A 17,446-nucleotide genomic window follows, 5' to 3' on the forward strand; every position below is an offset into this window, starting at 1 on the left:
AATCAGCTTAAAGGCATCGCCCCACGAATCTGAGGTGGTACGGATTTCAGAAGGAGTATTCTTATACGAAATCGTAGATAATGGAGAGGTGGGTGATTATGTCCATTTCTTGCTAATTGGCGTAAAAAAGGGCCCGGAAGTGTGCACACGGCTGGCGCGCTCCAATCGAACTCGTTGTAGAAAACAACGCACCGGAGCGCTCGAAGCCGTATCTTCCGGGCAGTTTTTTACGGCAATTAGGAAGAAATGGACGAAATCACACTCCTACCCTTAACCTACGATCCCGTATACGGATACTCCACCTGAAATCCGCACCACCTCAGATTCGTGGTATGCTGCCTTTAAAAAGAGCCAACTTGAGCAGATAGCCGTTACCTTCGTGTACGCGGCCCCTCAGCATCATCATCAGCCCAATCATCAAAATTTCCCGATGTTGAATGATCTGACTGCTGACACTGGACCTTTGCACTTCTACTGGTGTTGACTACCGAGCTTCCTTCGTTAACCTTTTCTTCCAACAGCTGTATTTGAACAGAAATTCGCCGCTCTGGGTAGTGCCTTTTTAGTTTCATCAGCTGCAACTTCGCGAAGCACGCGTATTTGATCATGTATTTGCACGACCTCAGAAATATCTTTGCAATAATGCAATATAATAGCAAAGAAAAAAGCTATGTTATACTGTAGCATAACATTGCTTTTGTCCTTATAGTTATCGTAATATATCGTCAGCGCGGATGGGTTGATGTTAATCGAAACATTCAAATGCTATCACATTCGATATATTCTTCAGAGGAAAAGCGAAGTGATCATTTCAAATGTTTTCTGATAGCCTCAAATCAGAATATGGTCTTGTGAATGTCCATGCTTTGATTAGTCCTCTCTTCTAATGTGCTAAAGTAAAAAAAGGACTTTAAAAAGAAATGCCCAGTGGAACACCGATGGCTGTCTGAGGCACTACAGATACCCAGCATGGGGAGGCTGTATAATCCAATATTGGGTGCTACTGGTGGAAATCTGAAGATTTCGATATTAATCATGACTTCAATAATCTGATAAAGTTGGTCACATGATTATACTGTCCGCTATCAGACGGAATAACCATATTTTTTCATTAAAAATGAAAAAAAAATTTCCATTAAATTTTCATTCTTAATAATTTATATTTATATTCATTGCCAATAATCTTCTGTCTATGGGTCCGAGCCCAAGTCGGCCAACTGTTGGCTAGAATGAGCTTTCGAGAAGTTTATATTACGATCTTTAAAATCGAACCTGTATTACCAGTCTCTATGAATATCGGTAGAGTGAAGAGTGACTGCAAAAAGTTCGTCTTGGTCGTCAAAATTTTAAATTCCTGATAGTCTGCACCTCAAATCGTTTGTAGAGTGAAGCATCTGGCTTCTATCTTTCCTGTTTCCCCAAAATATCTCCGTCGTTACTCGCAATTGAGGTTGTATGTAAAAGTTCTCAAATTTGAATAACAAATAAATAATTCGGTAAATAGCATCCTTCTATTAGTATAGGACAACGTTTCAAATCACAGCCTCTAAGGCATTTATTTCCAGTCCAGTCCGAACGTTTGACTTCTTGCCGTACTCGCTCCGTCCCCCTCACTGGCCGATAATGTTTAAAACTAGACCCAATTTCCGTTAAACCAGAGAGGGCGGATTTAGTGTAGCGGTTAGAGGTTCCGCTTCCTGCACGATCGATCGAATGTTCGAATCCGTGCTCACCAAGCCTTTCATCCCTCGGTGGTCGATAATCTGGCACCAGACTTGTCTGGGAGGATAAAAACACTGACTTGACACATCGGCTGGCCACCGCAAGTCACTGTATAGGCCAGTTACACGTTCGTGAACCTCAAACGATTCTGAATTGAAGTGAACGTGAGGACGCATCCCAAGCGGATTGACTAACCCCAGTTGATCCACTTTACACCAGGGAATTAAAATCGTTTCATTTCTATCAAAACATCTTTCGATTTTTTTTTCGAAAAAAAAACTATTTGATACTTCATTAATGTCTTCTTGTAGTCTTTTCACTAATGATGTTAGTAATAAATTTGGAGAAAATTCGGGAATGGTTTTATATCCATATTTTTTATACCATTTAATGCATTTTTTTTCAAATGCGTACCTTTTTTGTATTTAATCTACACTACTGCATGCAGTTCTTCTGTGACCGTTCGTTCGCATTTAATATACAGCTGTTTATTCAAAAAGAGCCGCTTTTTTGTTTCACCTCAAAAGCTTTGATTAATTTTTATTCACATGACAAAAGGACTCATTCGTTTCAACTGCTACTCAGAGTCAGGGAATCGTCTTCACTTCTTTCCTACCAATCCCGCAAGGCCGCCCAAGATTGCTCCTTGCACTGCGCCAACTAGCGGATCTGAATCACACAACGTGAGGAACTCCTTTCTATTCTCAAAGAAATATGAGGGAAACCCACTGATTTCTCCATAGTATCCATAACAATAAGGATTAACGTATCCTGCAGGAGTGATATAATACGGGGTGATTCTAACGACCAGCGTGGCAATGAGTAAACATATCAGAGAAACGTTTCTCATTTCCCTTGGATATCTAAGTAATGATTAAGGTATTAAATCAACAACGGATTGAGTGTAATTGTTGAGCAAGTTTTGACTTCACAACTGTTGAGGTGTCAAATTGCTGAAATGCTCTGCAGGACCAGTCAAATCAATTTAAAAAAGTGACAGATTCGACATTATCTGAGGAAAACCCCTGAAGGGATCAAAAGTATTTGTCTTATGATGCCCAAAGAAAATTGACTGTTCCTGTGGCGATTGGCAACATTTTACTTAATACAATCCATTTCTTACGTTCGTCGGCTTCTAACGCTTCACGCATGCAGAACTTTGGATAGTGTTTCTGGAAATCGCAAGCATTGATCTTGTCTTTGGCTCCAGGTATGCTTTTTTTTCCAGGTATGGAAAAAAAAACTCTTTTTGATACTTTCGCTTTATTTTACCGTTGAAAAATCCAAGTGAAAAAACGGACCTCATCAAAAATTAAAAAAGAGGTCCACACCCGGGTAGAGATCGTGGACCTTGTCGGGACCTATCGTTTTGAAAAAGGACCATTAAAAATAGTGGATGTGATGTATACAATGACAAGAAGAATTATAGTTTAATCATACTAAGAATTCTGAGCTTAAAAAGCGAACGTTTTATGGGTATTTAGGTAAGACTACTTTGTGATAGTTTGATAGTTTAACTTGTGAAAAGGATTTGATTAGTTAGATTTGTAATGAATAAAACATGGACAGCGGACCGACCAAGTCGCTTATATAAAGCATCCGAACTCATTTTTCGGCGAGGGCATTCAAAGGATAACAAGAATGAGCAAACGTACAAGTTGCACTTATGTTTTCCACTCCTGATTGCAGAAAGCAGCAGTCAAAGACCGCCGCGAAAACAGGAGTTAAGGTTCCATTTCAGAGAAGAAAGTGATTTGACGTGTGAACGCTTGGTAGATTTTGATTTACTTTCGATAAATCGAGTAAATATTGTATGATTTACACTGCCGTTGTTACTCCTCATCTCCTAGCATCCTCAGACTTTCCTGTCCATGCTCCACTATTCTGACTTTTTTCAATGCTATTCGATAGAAAATTACGCGCCTTACAAGATAGTTTGTTTAGCTTCTTTACGCTTATGCACATTTTTCCCTTTTCAAATTATTGAAAGAGAGTGTCAAGTCAAAAAAAAAACATTTTCGACACCTGCTTTTTAAGCTGAATCGATCGGCAAAGTTTAATCGGCGCCAGAGCTACAAAAGTTGTCGAGAGATTTGTGAAGTGTATGGCAAAGAACCGATTCCTCCTAGTACGGACCAAAATTGGTTTTCTTTTTTCTCGATCTCTTCGAGTGGAAAACAGGTGATTTCTATCTCTTGAATAGTTCTATTGAACAGCGAAGGAGTTGTTAACAAAAAAAAAAAAACAAAAAAAAATTCATTATTGATTGGTTTGCTGTTCATTTCTTGTTTATTTTTGTGGAAAAATAAACATTAATAAACGCAGAACTTACGGACCAACCTAGTGATAAAAGTCCACTTCCTGTCAATTTTTTATCTATGTAGTTTACGAGTTTACTAGCATTCTCTTCTATTTCTTTTATTTTCTCTTTTATTGGCATTTATCATAAAATGGTGCAGGAGTTGGGTAACTACTACCCTTCCTATCGATTACTAACTTTTTTCTATCATTTCGTTCGTTTGTGGATTTGTCATCGAAATTCTACATTTTTGCGCCCTGGTACAGGTCTGTTAGAGCGTCCTTTGAAATAATGTCATCATCATGCTATATAATAACGCGCTTGTATGTATGTATGTATGTATGTATGTATGTATGTATGTATGTATGTATGTATGTATGTATGTATGTATGTATGTATGTATGTATGTATGTATGTATGTATGTATGTATGTATGTATGTATGTATGTATGTATGTATGTATGTATGTATGTATGTATGTATGTATGTATGTATGTATGTATGTATGTATGTATGTATGTATGTATGTATGTATGTATGTATGTATGTATGTATGTATGTATGTATGTATGTATGTATGTATGTATGTATGTATGTATGTATGTATGTATGTATGTATGTATGTATGTATGTATGTATGTATGTATGTATGTATGTATGTATGTATGTATGTATGTATGTATGTATGTTGTATGTATGTATGTATGTATGTATGTATGTATGTATGTATGTATGTATGTATGTATGTATGTATGTATGTTGTTTGTATGTATGTATGTATGTATTGTATGTATGTGTTGTTGTTGTTGTATGTATGTATGTAGTATGTTGTTGTATGTATGTATGTATGTTGTATGTTTATGTATGATGTATGTATGTATGTATGTATGTATGTATGTATGTATGTATGTATGTATGTATTATATGTTGTATGTTGTATGTATGTTGATGATGTGTTGTTGTTGTTGTTGTATGTATGCACGTTACGTGCGTAACGTAAGGCACGCAATGCACGCGAGTACGAGAAGTTTTCCAAAACAGGAAAAGCTTCCGTATTCCTTCATGATGACACATGCTGTCATCAGAGTATTAATGAAGGTGGAGTTTCAGTTTCACATAGCGTCAACGTTAAGTTATTTCTTTGCCTCCTTGTTCTCTTACTATGAAGTCGCGAACGCTGAGCGTCTATGGGAGTAGGCTTAGATGATGCAATTGTTGCAGCCTACTTCCACGTCCTTGATACCTTGTTACTGTTTGGCAGAGATTTGACAACAAACTGTTATGCATTGCAAATGAACTGTCTTCATTTCCCTATTTCCCAGTTGACTAGCATGAAAGTGAAGGATCATCGCTATATGGGTGATTGAATGCACATTGAAAGAATGCTTCTGATGACATAGAATCTAAATGATAGGCAGCCGAACACGCTCTTGGAAACCCTGTGCATATTGCATATCAACCCGCAATCTGTTTGCAAGGTTATATCTTGTGGTGTGAGAGAATAGGTTACAAATGACGAGACGTAACAAGATGGTATGTTTTCTATGCTGATCAAATGTGTGTTCAAGGAACAGTGTTGTCAACGTTTGGTGCCGGACGTTCTTTGGAGGAGAATCGTGGGTGAGTCAAAGAACATATGTGATTCCATTCGTTCTAGTGCCAAGTCAAGGCTGCAAGAGAATTCTAGAAAAGTGGTAGATCATATCGCAGTTTCCAGTTAGTGCTGACCTTTCTAGCCTGAGCCAGCAAAACACGAAAATAACACTGGAACATGCACCCCAGCAACCTCGCGTGTCACTTATAGGTGATACCTGTCTTTATAAGAACGCGCTATCAACTTTGGACTTACGCCCCAGTTTCGCTCTTTTCCAATCAATACGACCCGCAATATTGTGCCGGATCGTACGCAGCCTCCAATTGGTTCATGAACGCCTGAGATTGAGAACAAAAGAGAAACAGCAAAGAAGAGAACGTGAAAACTCTAGAGTTGCAGAAGTGCGAAAGTTCGACTTTCCTTGAATCTTGGCATAGAGATTGCAACTTGTTGATAGTCGAATTTAAGCAATAGCCAAGATTGTTAACAAAGTTTATTACGGCTAACGTTTCAGTGTTGTCGCCTTCGTCCTGTACTTTCCTGTCGCCTGGAAAGTAAGAACATTTGCAATATATTCTCTCAAATGCCTCATCCAAGTCATCTTCCCCTAGGATATTACACCCAGAAACAAAAACCAAAAAAGCCCAAATCGTTGTGCCTAACTCAGTAGCCGCGTTGCCGTGATGTTAGCGGATATCCGCGTGGTGCAATAGCTCCGCTGATGCTAATTAAGATGCGACCCGCATGTGGCCCCATGATCAAACCCGCAAAGGTCTTGATACCAGCTCGCCGGTCACGGCTAAGCACTCTTCCTATCCAGTAATTTTTAGACCTTTTGCATTTATCCAAAACGCTTCTAAAGTTCTGCGGGCTATAATTTGTTAGAATTTGTTTTCTAGAGTTGCAGTTTTCCCTCGTATTCCATTCCCTACTTCACTGTACAAACCACAGGAGGCAGATTCGGTGTTAGACACCAAGCCTAGTTTATTTGCAACATTCGTTTTCATAATTTTCTCCCGATACTCGCACAAACACCCTTTCGGAAATCTAACACCCACGCAACGCAAGGGTCCGTACGATATTGGAGGTCCCACCGACAGAATATCATGGTGGTTTAACATCACTCTCAGCCAGCTACTCCAACACGTTTCTGCTCATTTCTCCAATACAAACATGTTTATTGAGCACCTCCACAAAGCGTACCTTGTCTAAGTTTGTGTCATCGAATCCTTCAATGTCACTTAACACAAACACAGAGTTTCTCCTCTGATCTTGCTTGCAAAGCAGCGTCGGTAGAGACGAAAGGCAGATAGAATACCAAAGATCTATGAACACGTACGGGTTCGCGATGCAGGAAACTATGACGTTGTTAAGTGAATGTCTCAGATGTTTTGTATTTTGCTGGTCTGAGCAATACTATAGGCAGATTAGAGGCTTGGCCATGGGACAAAGACTTGCGACTGACCTACATTAGGAGTTTCACGTCTAAGGTGGAAACTTTCCTACCTGAACGCAAACCTCTTTTGTACTGCCGATACATTGATGATTGTCGCATAATATGTCCAGTGCAAGTCGAAATGAACTCTTCCCTCGATGTCTTGAATAAACAGTCCCGGTGCATTAAGTTCACTATGGAAAAACCAATAGACAACTGGCTGCCGTATCAAAAGTTTCTTGTTCAAAGCGAAGCCATGTGACACAGCGTCGGCATCAGATAGCGGAAGAGACTGCAAAGATCCAATTCTATCTTCCTTTCATTTCGGACAATGATGTGCAATGCAGTGCAAATCAGCTTACGACAGGTGGTCCAAGTAGGACATGTCACCTGGGCACCTGAAGAAGCAGCCAGTCCACAATCGTGCCCATGACAGACTTTGCAAGACACCGAACTGCGTCGTACGTCTGAGTGGAAGGCAATGAGACTGTGTGGTATTGGGAGTTATCTACCTGATCATCTGTCAGCTATTTGGGGCTGAGTATATTAGCGAAACAGGAAGAGCGCTATGTACTAGGGTCAAGGAGCACCTAGATGGTAAAATGAAATCCTTTAGGTGCTCATCGCAGTGTCAACACCCTTTTCAACATAGCAGTCACGATCTATGGCACGCGAATTCGACGTTCCGGCACGGAAAACATTGGAAGCATTCTACATAACAGCCAAAGTCCAATCATGGATCGTAAAGAAGAATGCATCAATAAGCAGGAACCTACGCAATTTTTAACCTACGGAGTCAGATGCAAGGGGCATTATTATTAGTTACTATCAGCGGCGCAACTCCATCGGTGTTCCGCTAACATCGCGGCTTAACGGCTATCAAATTGGGTGCTATTATGGTCTGCTTCTCTGACGTTTTCTTTGAGCAATCTCTTTGCTAATTCATATTGTGTGGTGTGACGAAGCGTTTGTGAGGATAGGTTTGATTTTCCTGGCTCTGAAGAAGGCGATGACGAAAAAACGTTAGCCAGAATAAAGGTGAATAACAATCTTGTTTCTGCTGAAACAAAGTACCGCACGCGATGCTTTTGCTCAACGTTGTCAGCTGTCTCTGCAACGGAACACGACTAAGAGTAGAGAAATTCGCACACTAATTGCTTGACTGCCGTTTTTTTATTATTGGGAAATGCAGGTACCATTCGAACTACGAAGGAGACAGTTTTCCTCACGTCTTGCTGTTGCAATGTCTATCAGTAAAGCTCAGGAAGAGTCTTTCAATGAAGTGTGAGTATTCTTGCCGAAAGGCGATTTCAGTCACGGACAAATATACGTGGCTTTCTCCCGAGTGAGGACGCCAGTCGGACTGAAGGTCGATACTCTGCATGCTTCAATGAAGAGGATTGCGTACGACGAAGTTCTGGTATGAATTCACCGTGAATAATAGTGGTATGAAAGACAAGCCAATAATAAAAATGTGATAAAATGAATATGCCTATCATTACTTACTTCAATACTATGAAGATCATATATTCAGGCAAAAATCATTATGCGAATGGAAAGACCAAATAAAATATTTCAATGTACTGCGGAAAGAATCGTACTCAGTTTTCAGAGGTGGGCTCTCTATTTTACTTTCTCGCGCTTTTCCTTTATCTCGAGAAGCGGACGCTGGCAGAAAAAAATTATTGAGGTTGGTTTCAAATGGGACTGCAGTACCTTGAAGAATTTTAATGCACTGTTGTAGTGATTATTGAGGTTAGTATCTACCAAGACTGCAGTTCCTTGAAAAATTTGGATGCATTGTGGAGTAAGTTCTGCTTTACTTTTGCATCACATTTTCCGCTGGAAAGTCCTACTACGTTTAGTTTAGTTTTTTTTTGTCAAAATCAGCGTAAAGCTGTTTTGTGATGATGAATTGTAGTGAACAAAAATTTTCTAAAGCTTCGCTCTTAGAATTTTTTAAATTGGAATTGTCTGTTTTTAATTCGTGTACACACATGATCATACAGAAAAAGGCTGATGAAAGCCGGTATATTCCGAAGCCGGATTATAAAGATACATTCACATTAAAAGCCCCGAATTGCATTTTCATGTACTGCTTTCAGGTTTCTCGAGGGATTTCTCTGTGCAAAACTCAGGGAAAAAGAATACTTTTGCTATTTCTTGTTACTTGTTCCATGCTAAGTTGCTGCTTTCAAAGCTTTATTTCAAGTGAAAAAAATGGTTAATTTGGAGTACAGCATTAAATGTTTTAATGTATTGCACTTTTTCCAGTTTCTCTTACTGTTCCACTGTAGTGTCGATCCACGCGCAGATTCGAAAACTGTCACCTAATGGCTAAATAACACACCTACTGGTTAGTTAAATATTTCCGTACACTCGTACATTTTTTTTAAAGGCATCACCCCACAAATCTGAGGTGGTACGGATTTCAAGTGGAGTATTCGTATACGGAATAGTAGATTATAGAGAGTAGTGTGATTCCGTCCATTTCTTCCTAATTGGCGGCCCGGAAGATGCGGCGCGTGCACAAGGCTGGCGCGCTCCAGTCTAACTCTTTGTAGGAAATAGTGCGCCGGAACGCTCGAAGCCGTATCTTCGTTATCGTTCGTTTTCTACGGCAATTAGGAAGAAATGAACGTAATCACCCTCCTCTCAATAATCTACGATCCCGTATACGAATACTCCAGCGGAAATCCGTAACACTCCAGTTTCGTGGGGTGATGTCTTTAAGAAACAACAGCGAAGCAAACACGTGAACAATTCGGAAGTCTAAGTATATATATATATATATATATATATATATATATATATACAGGTATATATATATAGGTATATATATATATATATATATATATATATATATATATATATATATAAAGAGAGTGGGCCATATAAAAATGCGGGCTATGGAAAATTCATTTTTGTGGTTTTTCCCTTGCTTTTTGGTGCTTTGCTGCGATGTTATTCGCAGGAAATGATTGAGCGGATTAAATCAAGGACTGATCATCAAGAATTTCCAGAAAATTTTGAATGCTTGTATTGAAGACGGTCATATTGAATGTGATCTTAACGTGATCTGCGAGATCTTATGTAGAATTCTAGGACTATCGTCAGATTCAGACTTCTTAAAAGCTGTTCGCGTTCATCATTCTTTTCGTCGTAACAAAAATAACAGATTCTTATTATCTCACAGAAAATGTAGTTCTGAAAAGATCAGAGTTCCTAAGAAAAGCGTACTTTGATGTATTCGCCAAATAGCTCGCCTAAGAACCGGAACTGTACTTTCAAAAACAAGAAGATCGAAGTCGAAATCAGCTCTGAACAATAAATGAATATAATCGAAATTGTTCACATGAGTACAGTCACATTGCTCTTTGTAGCCACTGTTCACGCCATTGGTCGAATTGACGTAGAAGTTCCTGTTTTCTTCCTAACTACTTTATGTGAAACAACGCCAGGCCCACATATAACCCATAAAATAGTCGTACATCACAAAATTCGTGCGGCCAGCACGAATTTTGTGATGTACGACTACTATTACTGGCCGTAACAGCACTATCTCTCTCTTGGTGTTGCGAATGGAAAATAGGCAGAAATTGTAGGAATCAAGATTATTGGAGGATCCCATGATGTCACAAATATGCTGTAAAAATTTGCAACATATGTGGTGAATTCCATCATGCTTGACGAAGTGCTTACAGTGCAAATTGGACGGTAACATCTTCGTCTTCGAGTTGTAAGCCAGTCACTGGAGGTCCCATACTGATACCTTTGCAATCACGTCTCTGTGGTTAAGAATCGCGCCGCCTTGTACGTGACCGCCCACGCTACGCGACATTGCACCACAAGTCAAAGAGTTTTGACAAGACTACATTGCAGAATTTGCATGACTTTAATGCTAATTAGGATTCTTGACGAGGACGTAGCGGCTAGAGGTTCCACTTCCTGCACGATCGATCTGAGGTTCGAATCCGCTCCAGTGCTCACCAAGCCTTTCATCCCTCCGGGGTCGATAAATTGGTACCAGACTTGTCTGGAAGGATAAAAACACTGACTTGACACATCGGCTTGCCCTGCAAGTCACTGTATACGTCAGTTACACGTTCGCAAACCTCAAACGATTCCGAATTGAAGTGAACGTGGGGGGCGCATCCCAAGCGGATTGATTAGCGCCAGAAACTTTATTCTTTATCCTTTATCATTATGCTGCCAATGTTCCCACTATTATCATATGTGTATGTGTATGTGTGTGTATATGTGCAAAGGCGCCCAAGGCGGTAAAATGGGGTGACGCGGGGCGCGTAACCTGATTGAGGGCTCCGGATGTACGGACCGGCCGTGATCCTTGTTGTGAGCGAGATACGTGGATGCAAAAGCGGATTTTCCAACGCAAAAAAATGACCTGGAAAAATAAAGTTGAAATTAGCTATTTGAGGAATAACGAGTCAATGGAAGTGATTTGTACCAAACTTATATAGAAAACCATCTTTTTCCTTATTCAAGGTCTCTTTTCAAGACCGCAGTAATGCACGATGAAGTTCTAGCTCGATATCGATATTGATATTTTTGATGCTAAAACATATTTTATTCAATGAAGAATAAAAATCCATTCAAACAGTTCTCCGTTAAGAAAAAGTAATAATTAGAACAAATATTTTCTCAAAGGGTGAATTACATGGGTGAACTGCAATCAAAACTAGACTTCTCAAAAGTCGTATCCCTACATATGCCTACATCATTATGCGCAACAAGACAAAAATATTAGATTCATATTATCTCACAGAGAAGGTGGTTCCGAAAAGATCACTTGAACAGAAGCGCTCTTTGTAGTGCTCGTAAAATATCATAATTCCCCAGCAAAATATTATAATTCCACAAGTTGCTTCAAAAAAGAGTCACGCTTACTGGAATCAATTCAGAACCAGAAATGAATGGCATTGAAGTTGTGAAATTGTGTACAAGATGCATCTCTCACATTTTCTGTTGTGATTATCATACATAGTTCTTCCTTACAGCTGAGGATGTTAAACACAACGTGGTGTGTCTTCGTTCTTAAGACGAAAATACTGGTAATCTCGCTGTCTCGCAAAACGAAGTCATTGCCCCAAACTTACAACGAGGAGGACCTCGTAGCGAAACTGCGTCACGACAACATGTGACTGTTATACAATCGTACACATACATGCACTTCGTACACACAAAACATCATCCGTCAATTTCTAACAACTATCGGCGTAACTATCAGTAGATGTCGAGAGGACTAATTAGGAACCCCGAAAAAGATACTCTTAAATGACGTTAAACGAGAGTCAGTGCATAATGTAAATGTTCATTTTCGTAGAAAACATTCACATTATCCTTCTTCTAAATGAGTCCCACACTATTTTCCTGATAGTGCTCCCATTAGTCCACCATATATCGCTCCCAGTGCCGCCCTTCTCCACGGGTCTAAATGGAACGCAAGTAGGGAATCAGAAAGTGCGTGCTCAACATATTTGGCATATGAAAAACTCACTGCCGTATCCATTTCCATATCCACCAGATCCATATGGTCCATATCCACCATATCCATATGGTCCATATCCGAATCCGTTACCATAATATGGATATCCAAATTGTGCGGTTATAGAAGTTAAGACAGCAGCCATGAAGAGAGCAAAAACAAAGCTACGCTTCATATCTGTAACTTTTATTCAGTGTTCCTTTAACATTCGGGATATAGGTGATGAAAGAGGTACGCATAGTACTGAAAGCAGTATCGGAGGATATTCCCGTTGTTGATGTCTATACCAGTAGGTAGGAGCCGGAGCGTAGTTCACAAGCAGCACACTGAGAATGCACAGCATCTCAGGACTTTCACATATCGAAAGCACTCAGAGCCATCAATATGCCCGAAGTTCTACGAAATCACATCTGCTCTCGCAAAAAAGGAAAAACCGGGGGTACTGTGTTTAAGCAAGTTATCAGCTCTACTAACAGTTCTACGTCACTATACGAGACCTCATTTTGCAGGAATGAGCAAGCCAGTCAGTCCTGTTTTCACAAAAGTCCTTTATAGTCAGGTACTCCTGTCTCAAATTTCTAAATTTATGAGGAGCGTGGCGCATTTTCATCGTGATACATGCTAACCCTTTAGCTCCTACCCACCGTTCAGGAACAACGACTTTTGACTGAAAATTTCCCTTAAAGGCATCACTCCACGAATCTGAGCTGGTACGGATCTCAGGTGGAGTATTCGTACACGGCATAGTAGATTATGCAGAGCAGGGTGATTCCATCCATTTCTTCCTAATTGTAAAAAAGAGAAGTGGCACGTTCACAAGGCTGGCGCGCTCCAATCGATCTCGTCGTAGAAAGTAGCGCGCCGGAGCGCTCGAAGCCGTATCTTCCGGGCTATTTTTTTCAGCAATTAGGAAGAAATGGACCGAATCACCCTCCATAATCTACGATTCCGTATACGAATGCTCCGCCTGAAATCCGAAACACCTCAGATTCCTGGGGTGATGCCTTTAATGTTCCCTCCAGGGAATTGTTGCATTTAAGCAAGTTTACAGATAAACTGTCTATTCCAATTATTCGGATTGTTGTGTTTTTTGTTTGTTTGTTTGTTTGTTTGTTTTTTGTAGTTTGTGTCGCACCAATAATAAAAGAATTACACATCTATATGTTTCGAAAATTTCGTAGAAAATTTCTTTCGCGCTTTAAGTATGAACTACAGCAATGAAAAACTAGGAAATCAAGAAATCTTCATGCCGTGAGACAAATCTGTTAGAGTGATAGATGAAAAATGAATGAAAAATAAGGAATAAGATGGCGAATAGTGCAGATGTTAGCATCTTCTCAGAACCAAACGAGGAATAGAATTTCAAGCAATTTCAAACAGTAACACGTTAGGACTGTAGATTGATAAGTCGCGCAGAAATGGACGGGAGAAATCGGGATACCGACAGAACAACTCCGCGACAATTTGGGGAATTTATACAATTTTTTGTCGTTGACAAATTCAAGGTGAAGATTAATGCGTCTTAACGTAAAATCGTAAATGTGCACTTTGTGAACATTGTCTGCAGAACACTCGACCAATGAAAGATACGCTGTTGACTTACATTTTTCTTTGAAAAGACCTAGACGCAAGAGAACAACTATCTGAGTAATTTTATAGACTCTTTCAAATGTTTTGTCACGTGGCCCTATCATATCATATCATACTATGTGTGGCGGTAATATTAATAATATTGAATATAATATTGATATTGATTTATATTGGATATGATATAATATTGGCTCCGCTCATCCTTCCCTGAACGGCGTGCCTGTCACTAGGAGGAACGTTACAGCGTTCCATCTTGTACGCGCTGCGGTTCCCTTAACCTCTTCAACGACATTACTTGAATAGGCTGTCGAAAAGACCCATTTGTTTGCCACGCCTCGCACCTGTATGCAGCGCGTGCAACAGCTATTAAAGAAACTCTAGTCTTTCACTGTGGTTTCTGCACCGCGTCAAAATCGTGATGCGCTGTCTTTAAGTTAAGAATCGAGATTATCCTACTATACTGCTTAGATTTCCCCATTTTCATCCGTTTTTCATTTGTTACTTCACAGTCATCACGACGGAATTGTCGCGCGTTTTCGGACTCTGTGATATCCAGTAAACAATCTAATGTCAAATGTGCATGCTATAAATGCACACCTAATTCCGGAGTTTGCTTAGAAAGTACGGTAGTAGATAGTTCAGGAGGACCTGTAAGGATAAAGTAAAGAATAAAGTCTCTGACGTTAATCAATCCGCTTGGGTTGCCCCTTACGTTCTCTTCAATTCAGAATCGTTTGAGGTTTACGAACGTGTAACTGGTCCATACAATGACTTGCGGTGGCTAGCCGATGTGTCAAGTCAGTGTTTTTATCCTCCCACACAAGTATGGTACCAATTTATCGACTCTGCAGGGATGAAAGGTTTGGTGAGCACTAGGGCGGATTCCAACCTCCGATCGATCGTGCAGGAAGCGGAACCTCTAACCGCTACACTACACCCGGTACACTACAAGTGAAAAACTAACAGATTTGATGCGGCTTTTCGTCACTTTTGGGGATGTTTCGAAAGATTTCCAGATTCCTTCTTCCCGGTAGTGATGCCACCGATCCAATCAAATCAGAAGCCATAAAAAAGTGAATCGTTTTGTTCGAAAGTTATGTCGTAATATTTTTCTCCTCTTGATAATCTCGAATTAAGTATTGCATAGCAAATTCCAGCTCGATGTCGTTTTTGATACTAACACATATTTTGTTCAATGAGACAGACATTCATTAAAACTCCACCAAATATTTTTTCATGTAGCTGTAACAATTCAAATAAAAGTTTTCTAAGATGTGGGTATTTCACTTCCATTTGGAAAATCACAACAACTACTCAGATTTTTAGAAGAAAAGCTTGTATCAGAAATAGCTTAATTTGACAAAGCGATGCTACTGAATATCCTGACCAACTGGAGCTTAGTTTGGGTTACTATTTCCCTGCCATTGCTCCCAATATTCCACCGACGAGTGCTCCTCGTAGGGCTCTTTGCACTGGATCTAAAACACAGAAGCAAAGGGAAGCTTATAACTTTACGACAATTTGAAGAGGAACAAAAAACTCACTGCCGTATCCGGCATACCCATATCCACCATACCCGCCGTATCCGCCATATCCACCATATCCATAGTACGGATTGCGATATATGTAACCGCTGTACGGATACGCATAACCGAACTGCGCCAAAACTTGGGCGGCTACGACAGAAAATACCAGAAAAGACAAAAAACTGTGTCTCATCTCAATAAAGTGTTGGCGTTCGAACTCTGCCACCTGCAACCTTCAGTCGTCAGGCTGAAAATTGGACCGATGGTAAGGTATAGAATAATGTGTGGATATTCAAATACATCAGACATCACAGTGGCCAGTATGTTTATCCAAAAAAGAGCCAGAAGTCAAGAAGAAGTTTTACAATCCTCCTGGATCGGATGCTGTAGAGAATGGCTACAGGAAATGAAAGTGCTACCAAATCCACTACAAACTATAAAAATAACATTTGAAGTAACTGTTAGTAGAACTCACGAAGTTTGAAGACATATTTTTGATGAGTTTTAGAATGAGCGGCTAATTAAACTTTGCATTCGTCAGCTCATTCTAGAGATTCTAGAACTCGGCCTACGACTTCCATAACACAATTAGGATACGGTTTTCCTTTCAAGAACTGCAAAAACGAGTCGGCTCATTTGGGCGTTATCATTATTTCAGGCCCATGAAATAATTTAAGCCAATATATCCCTAAAATGGTAAGAGATAAGCTTCGAAAAAAATCATTTGCGTCTTCGCCTTCCCTGCCGCGTGAGGAGAGCAATTCTCTGAAATTACACGAAGTTACACCTATATCTATAAATACTTCTTCTATGTTTGAGGCGAGTATACAATAATAATTGGTGAATTGGTATTCGATCATTATTATACAATAATAATGATCGAATACCAGTATACTAAAACATTAAGTTGGGTACAAATGTTAATTTGACTGGAAATGCAGCAACAGAGGATGTTTGCCAAGTTCATTCAAGCAAAGGCTGAAGAGTTGTTCTCCAGAGAACAATATCAGACCAATGTCAGACGACTTGTGAAGAGCGAAAAATTCACTTATGCAATATCGAAAGTAATAATATCGCCGTTGCCGCGATAAACCTGTTGTCTGGAAAATAACAATACTATTATTTGGCAGCAATCATCCATGGAACATTTGATCTTTGAGGAGGCAAAAGAAAAAAATTCCTACAGGAAAACGGGGACTAAATAGTGCCATTCACTGCGATGAAAGTCATGTACAAAGGAAACAAATTGTTTTTTTAAACAGTTTTCGTTAATAATTGTCAGTGACTGTTTGGTACTTTTATTAGGTTGACGGTTGAATTTTTCCAAGAAAATTTTTAATAGTCCTAAAATATTATATATTATTTCAGACTCATGATGTAAATATCAAACGTTTTGAAACACTCTTACAGATTTGCAGCAAAGAGTATATAATTACCTGTGCTCTCCCCTAACTTCTATCATGATGTCATTTTGAAAGAGCCGCCTTCCAAGCACCTGAGACTGATTTGGGCTACATCGGAAAGGATACACAGTCACTGCTGTCATTCACACCACTCAGCTCCAGAAATTTGCGAAAGCCGTTGGGGTAGAGACGAGCTTCAGTAGCTTTCCTCAACGACAACGTTCGCCTTCATGTTACAAAGAAGACATTCCCAGAATTCGAAAAGCTAGGTTGGAAAACCGTCCCTCATTTACCATACACTTCAGACTCGTAGTTAGTTCCCCTTGATTACCGCAAGTTTCTCTCGTCAAAGGTGTTTCCATTGCAAAAAA

At 39.7% G+C, this 17,446-nt stretch overlaps 4 protein-coding genes across 8 annotated transcripts; 2 read left to right on the forward strand and 2 right to left on the reverse strand.

Moving 5' to 3' along the window:
• Nucleotides 1–5,576: 5,576 nt before the first annotated feature.
• RB195_014709 (uncharacterized protein) lies at nucleotides 5,577–9,391 on the forward strand (the record flags this gene model as incomplete). 4 transcript variants are annotated; one of them, XM_064205089.1, is made up of 5 exons in its annotated part: nucleotides 5,577–5,641; nucleotides 8,365–8,470; nucleotides 8,585–8,740; nucleotides 8,811–8,857; nucleotides 9,156–9,234. In XM_064205089.1, 5 exons carry the CDS (start codon nucleotides 5,577–5,579, stop codon nucleotides 9,232–9,234), a joined length of 453 nt encoding a protein of 150 aa, XP_064060970.1. The 4 variants fall into 4 exon arrangements, with proteins under 4 accessions (XP_064060970.1, XP_064060969.1, XP_064060971.1 ...); XM_064205090.1 differs by lacking the exons at nucleotides 8,811–8,857; nucleotides 9,156–9,234 and adding an exon at nucleotides 9,325–9,391 and having other exon boundaries at nucleotides 8,585–8,664; XM_064205091.1 differs by lacking the exon at nucleotides 8,811–8,857 and having other exon boundaries at nucleotides 8,585–8,664.
• Nucleotides 9,392–12,433: 3,042 nt separating this feature from the next.
• Nucleotides 12,434–12,795, reverse strand: RB195_014710 (uncharacterized protein; the record flags this gene model as incomplete). Of its 2 annotated transcripts, XM_064205092.1 has the most annotated exons (3): nucleotides 12,434–12,501; nucleotides 12,569–12,733; nucleotides 12,792–12,795. In XM_064205092.1, the coding sequence occupies 3 exons, from the start codon at nucleotides 12,793–12,795 to the stop codon at nucleotides 12,434–12,436; spliced, it is 237 nt and encodes a 78-aa protein (XP_064060973.1). The 2 variants fall into 2 exon arrangements, with proteins under 2 accessions (XP_064060973.1, XP_013303938.1); XM_013448484.1 differs by lacking the exon at nucleotides 12,792–12,795 and having other exon boundaries at nucleotides 12,569–12,701.
• RB195_014711 (uncharacterized protein) lies at nucleotides 12,779–15,215 on the forward strand (the record flags this gene model as incomplete). The annotated part of the gene is made up of 4 exons (XM_064205093.1): nucleotides 12,779–12,849; nucleotides 12,905–12,995; nucleotides 14,886–15,006; nucleotides 15,163–15,215. 4 exons carry the CDS (start codon nucleotides 12,779–12,781, stop codon nucleotides 15,213–15,215), a joined length of 336 nt encoding a protein of 111 aa, XP_064060974.1.
• Nucleotides 15,216–15,556: 341 nt separating this feature from the next.
• RB195_014712 (uncharacterized protein) lies at nucleotides 15,557–16,162 on the reverse strand (the record flags this gene model as incomplete). The annotated part of the gene is made up of 3 exons (XM_013448483.2): nucleotides 15,557–15,624; nucleotides 15,691–15,898; nucleotides 16,148–16,162. 3 exons carry the CDS (start codon nucleotides 16,160–16,162, stop codon nucleotides 15,557–15,559), a joined length of 291 nt encoding a protein of 96 aa, XP_013303937.2.
• Nucleotides 16,163–17,446: the final 1,284 nt, after the last annotated feature.

This window comes from Necator americanus, chromosome V, assembly GCF_031761385.1.
Source record: "Necator americanus strain Aroian chromosome V, whole genome shotgun sequence".
Taxonomy (NCBI): Eukaryota; Metazoa; Nematoda; class Chromadorea; order Rhabditida; family Ancylostomatidae; genus Necator; species Necator americanus.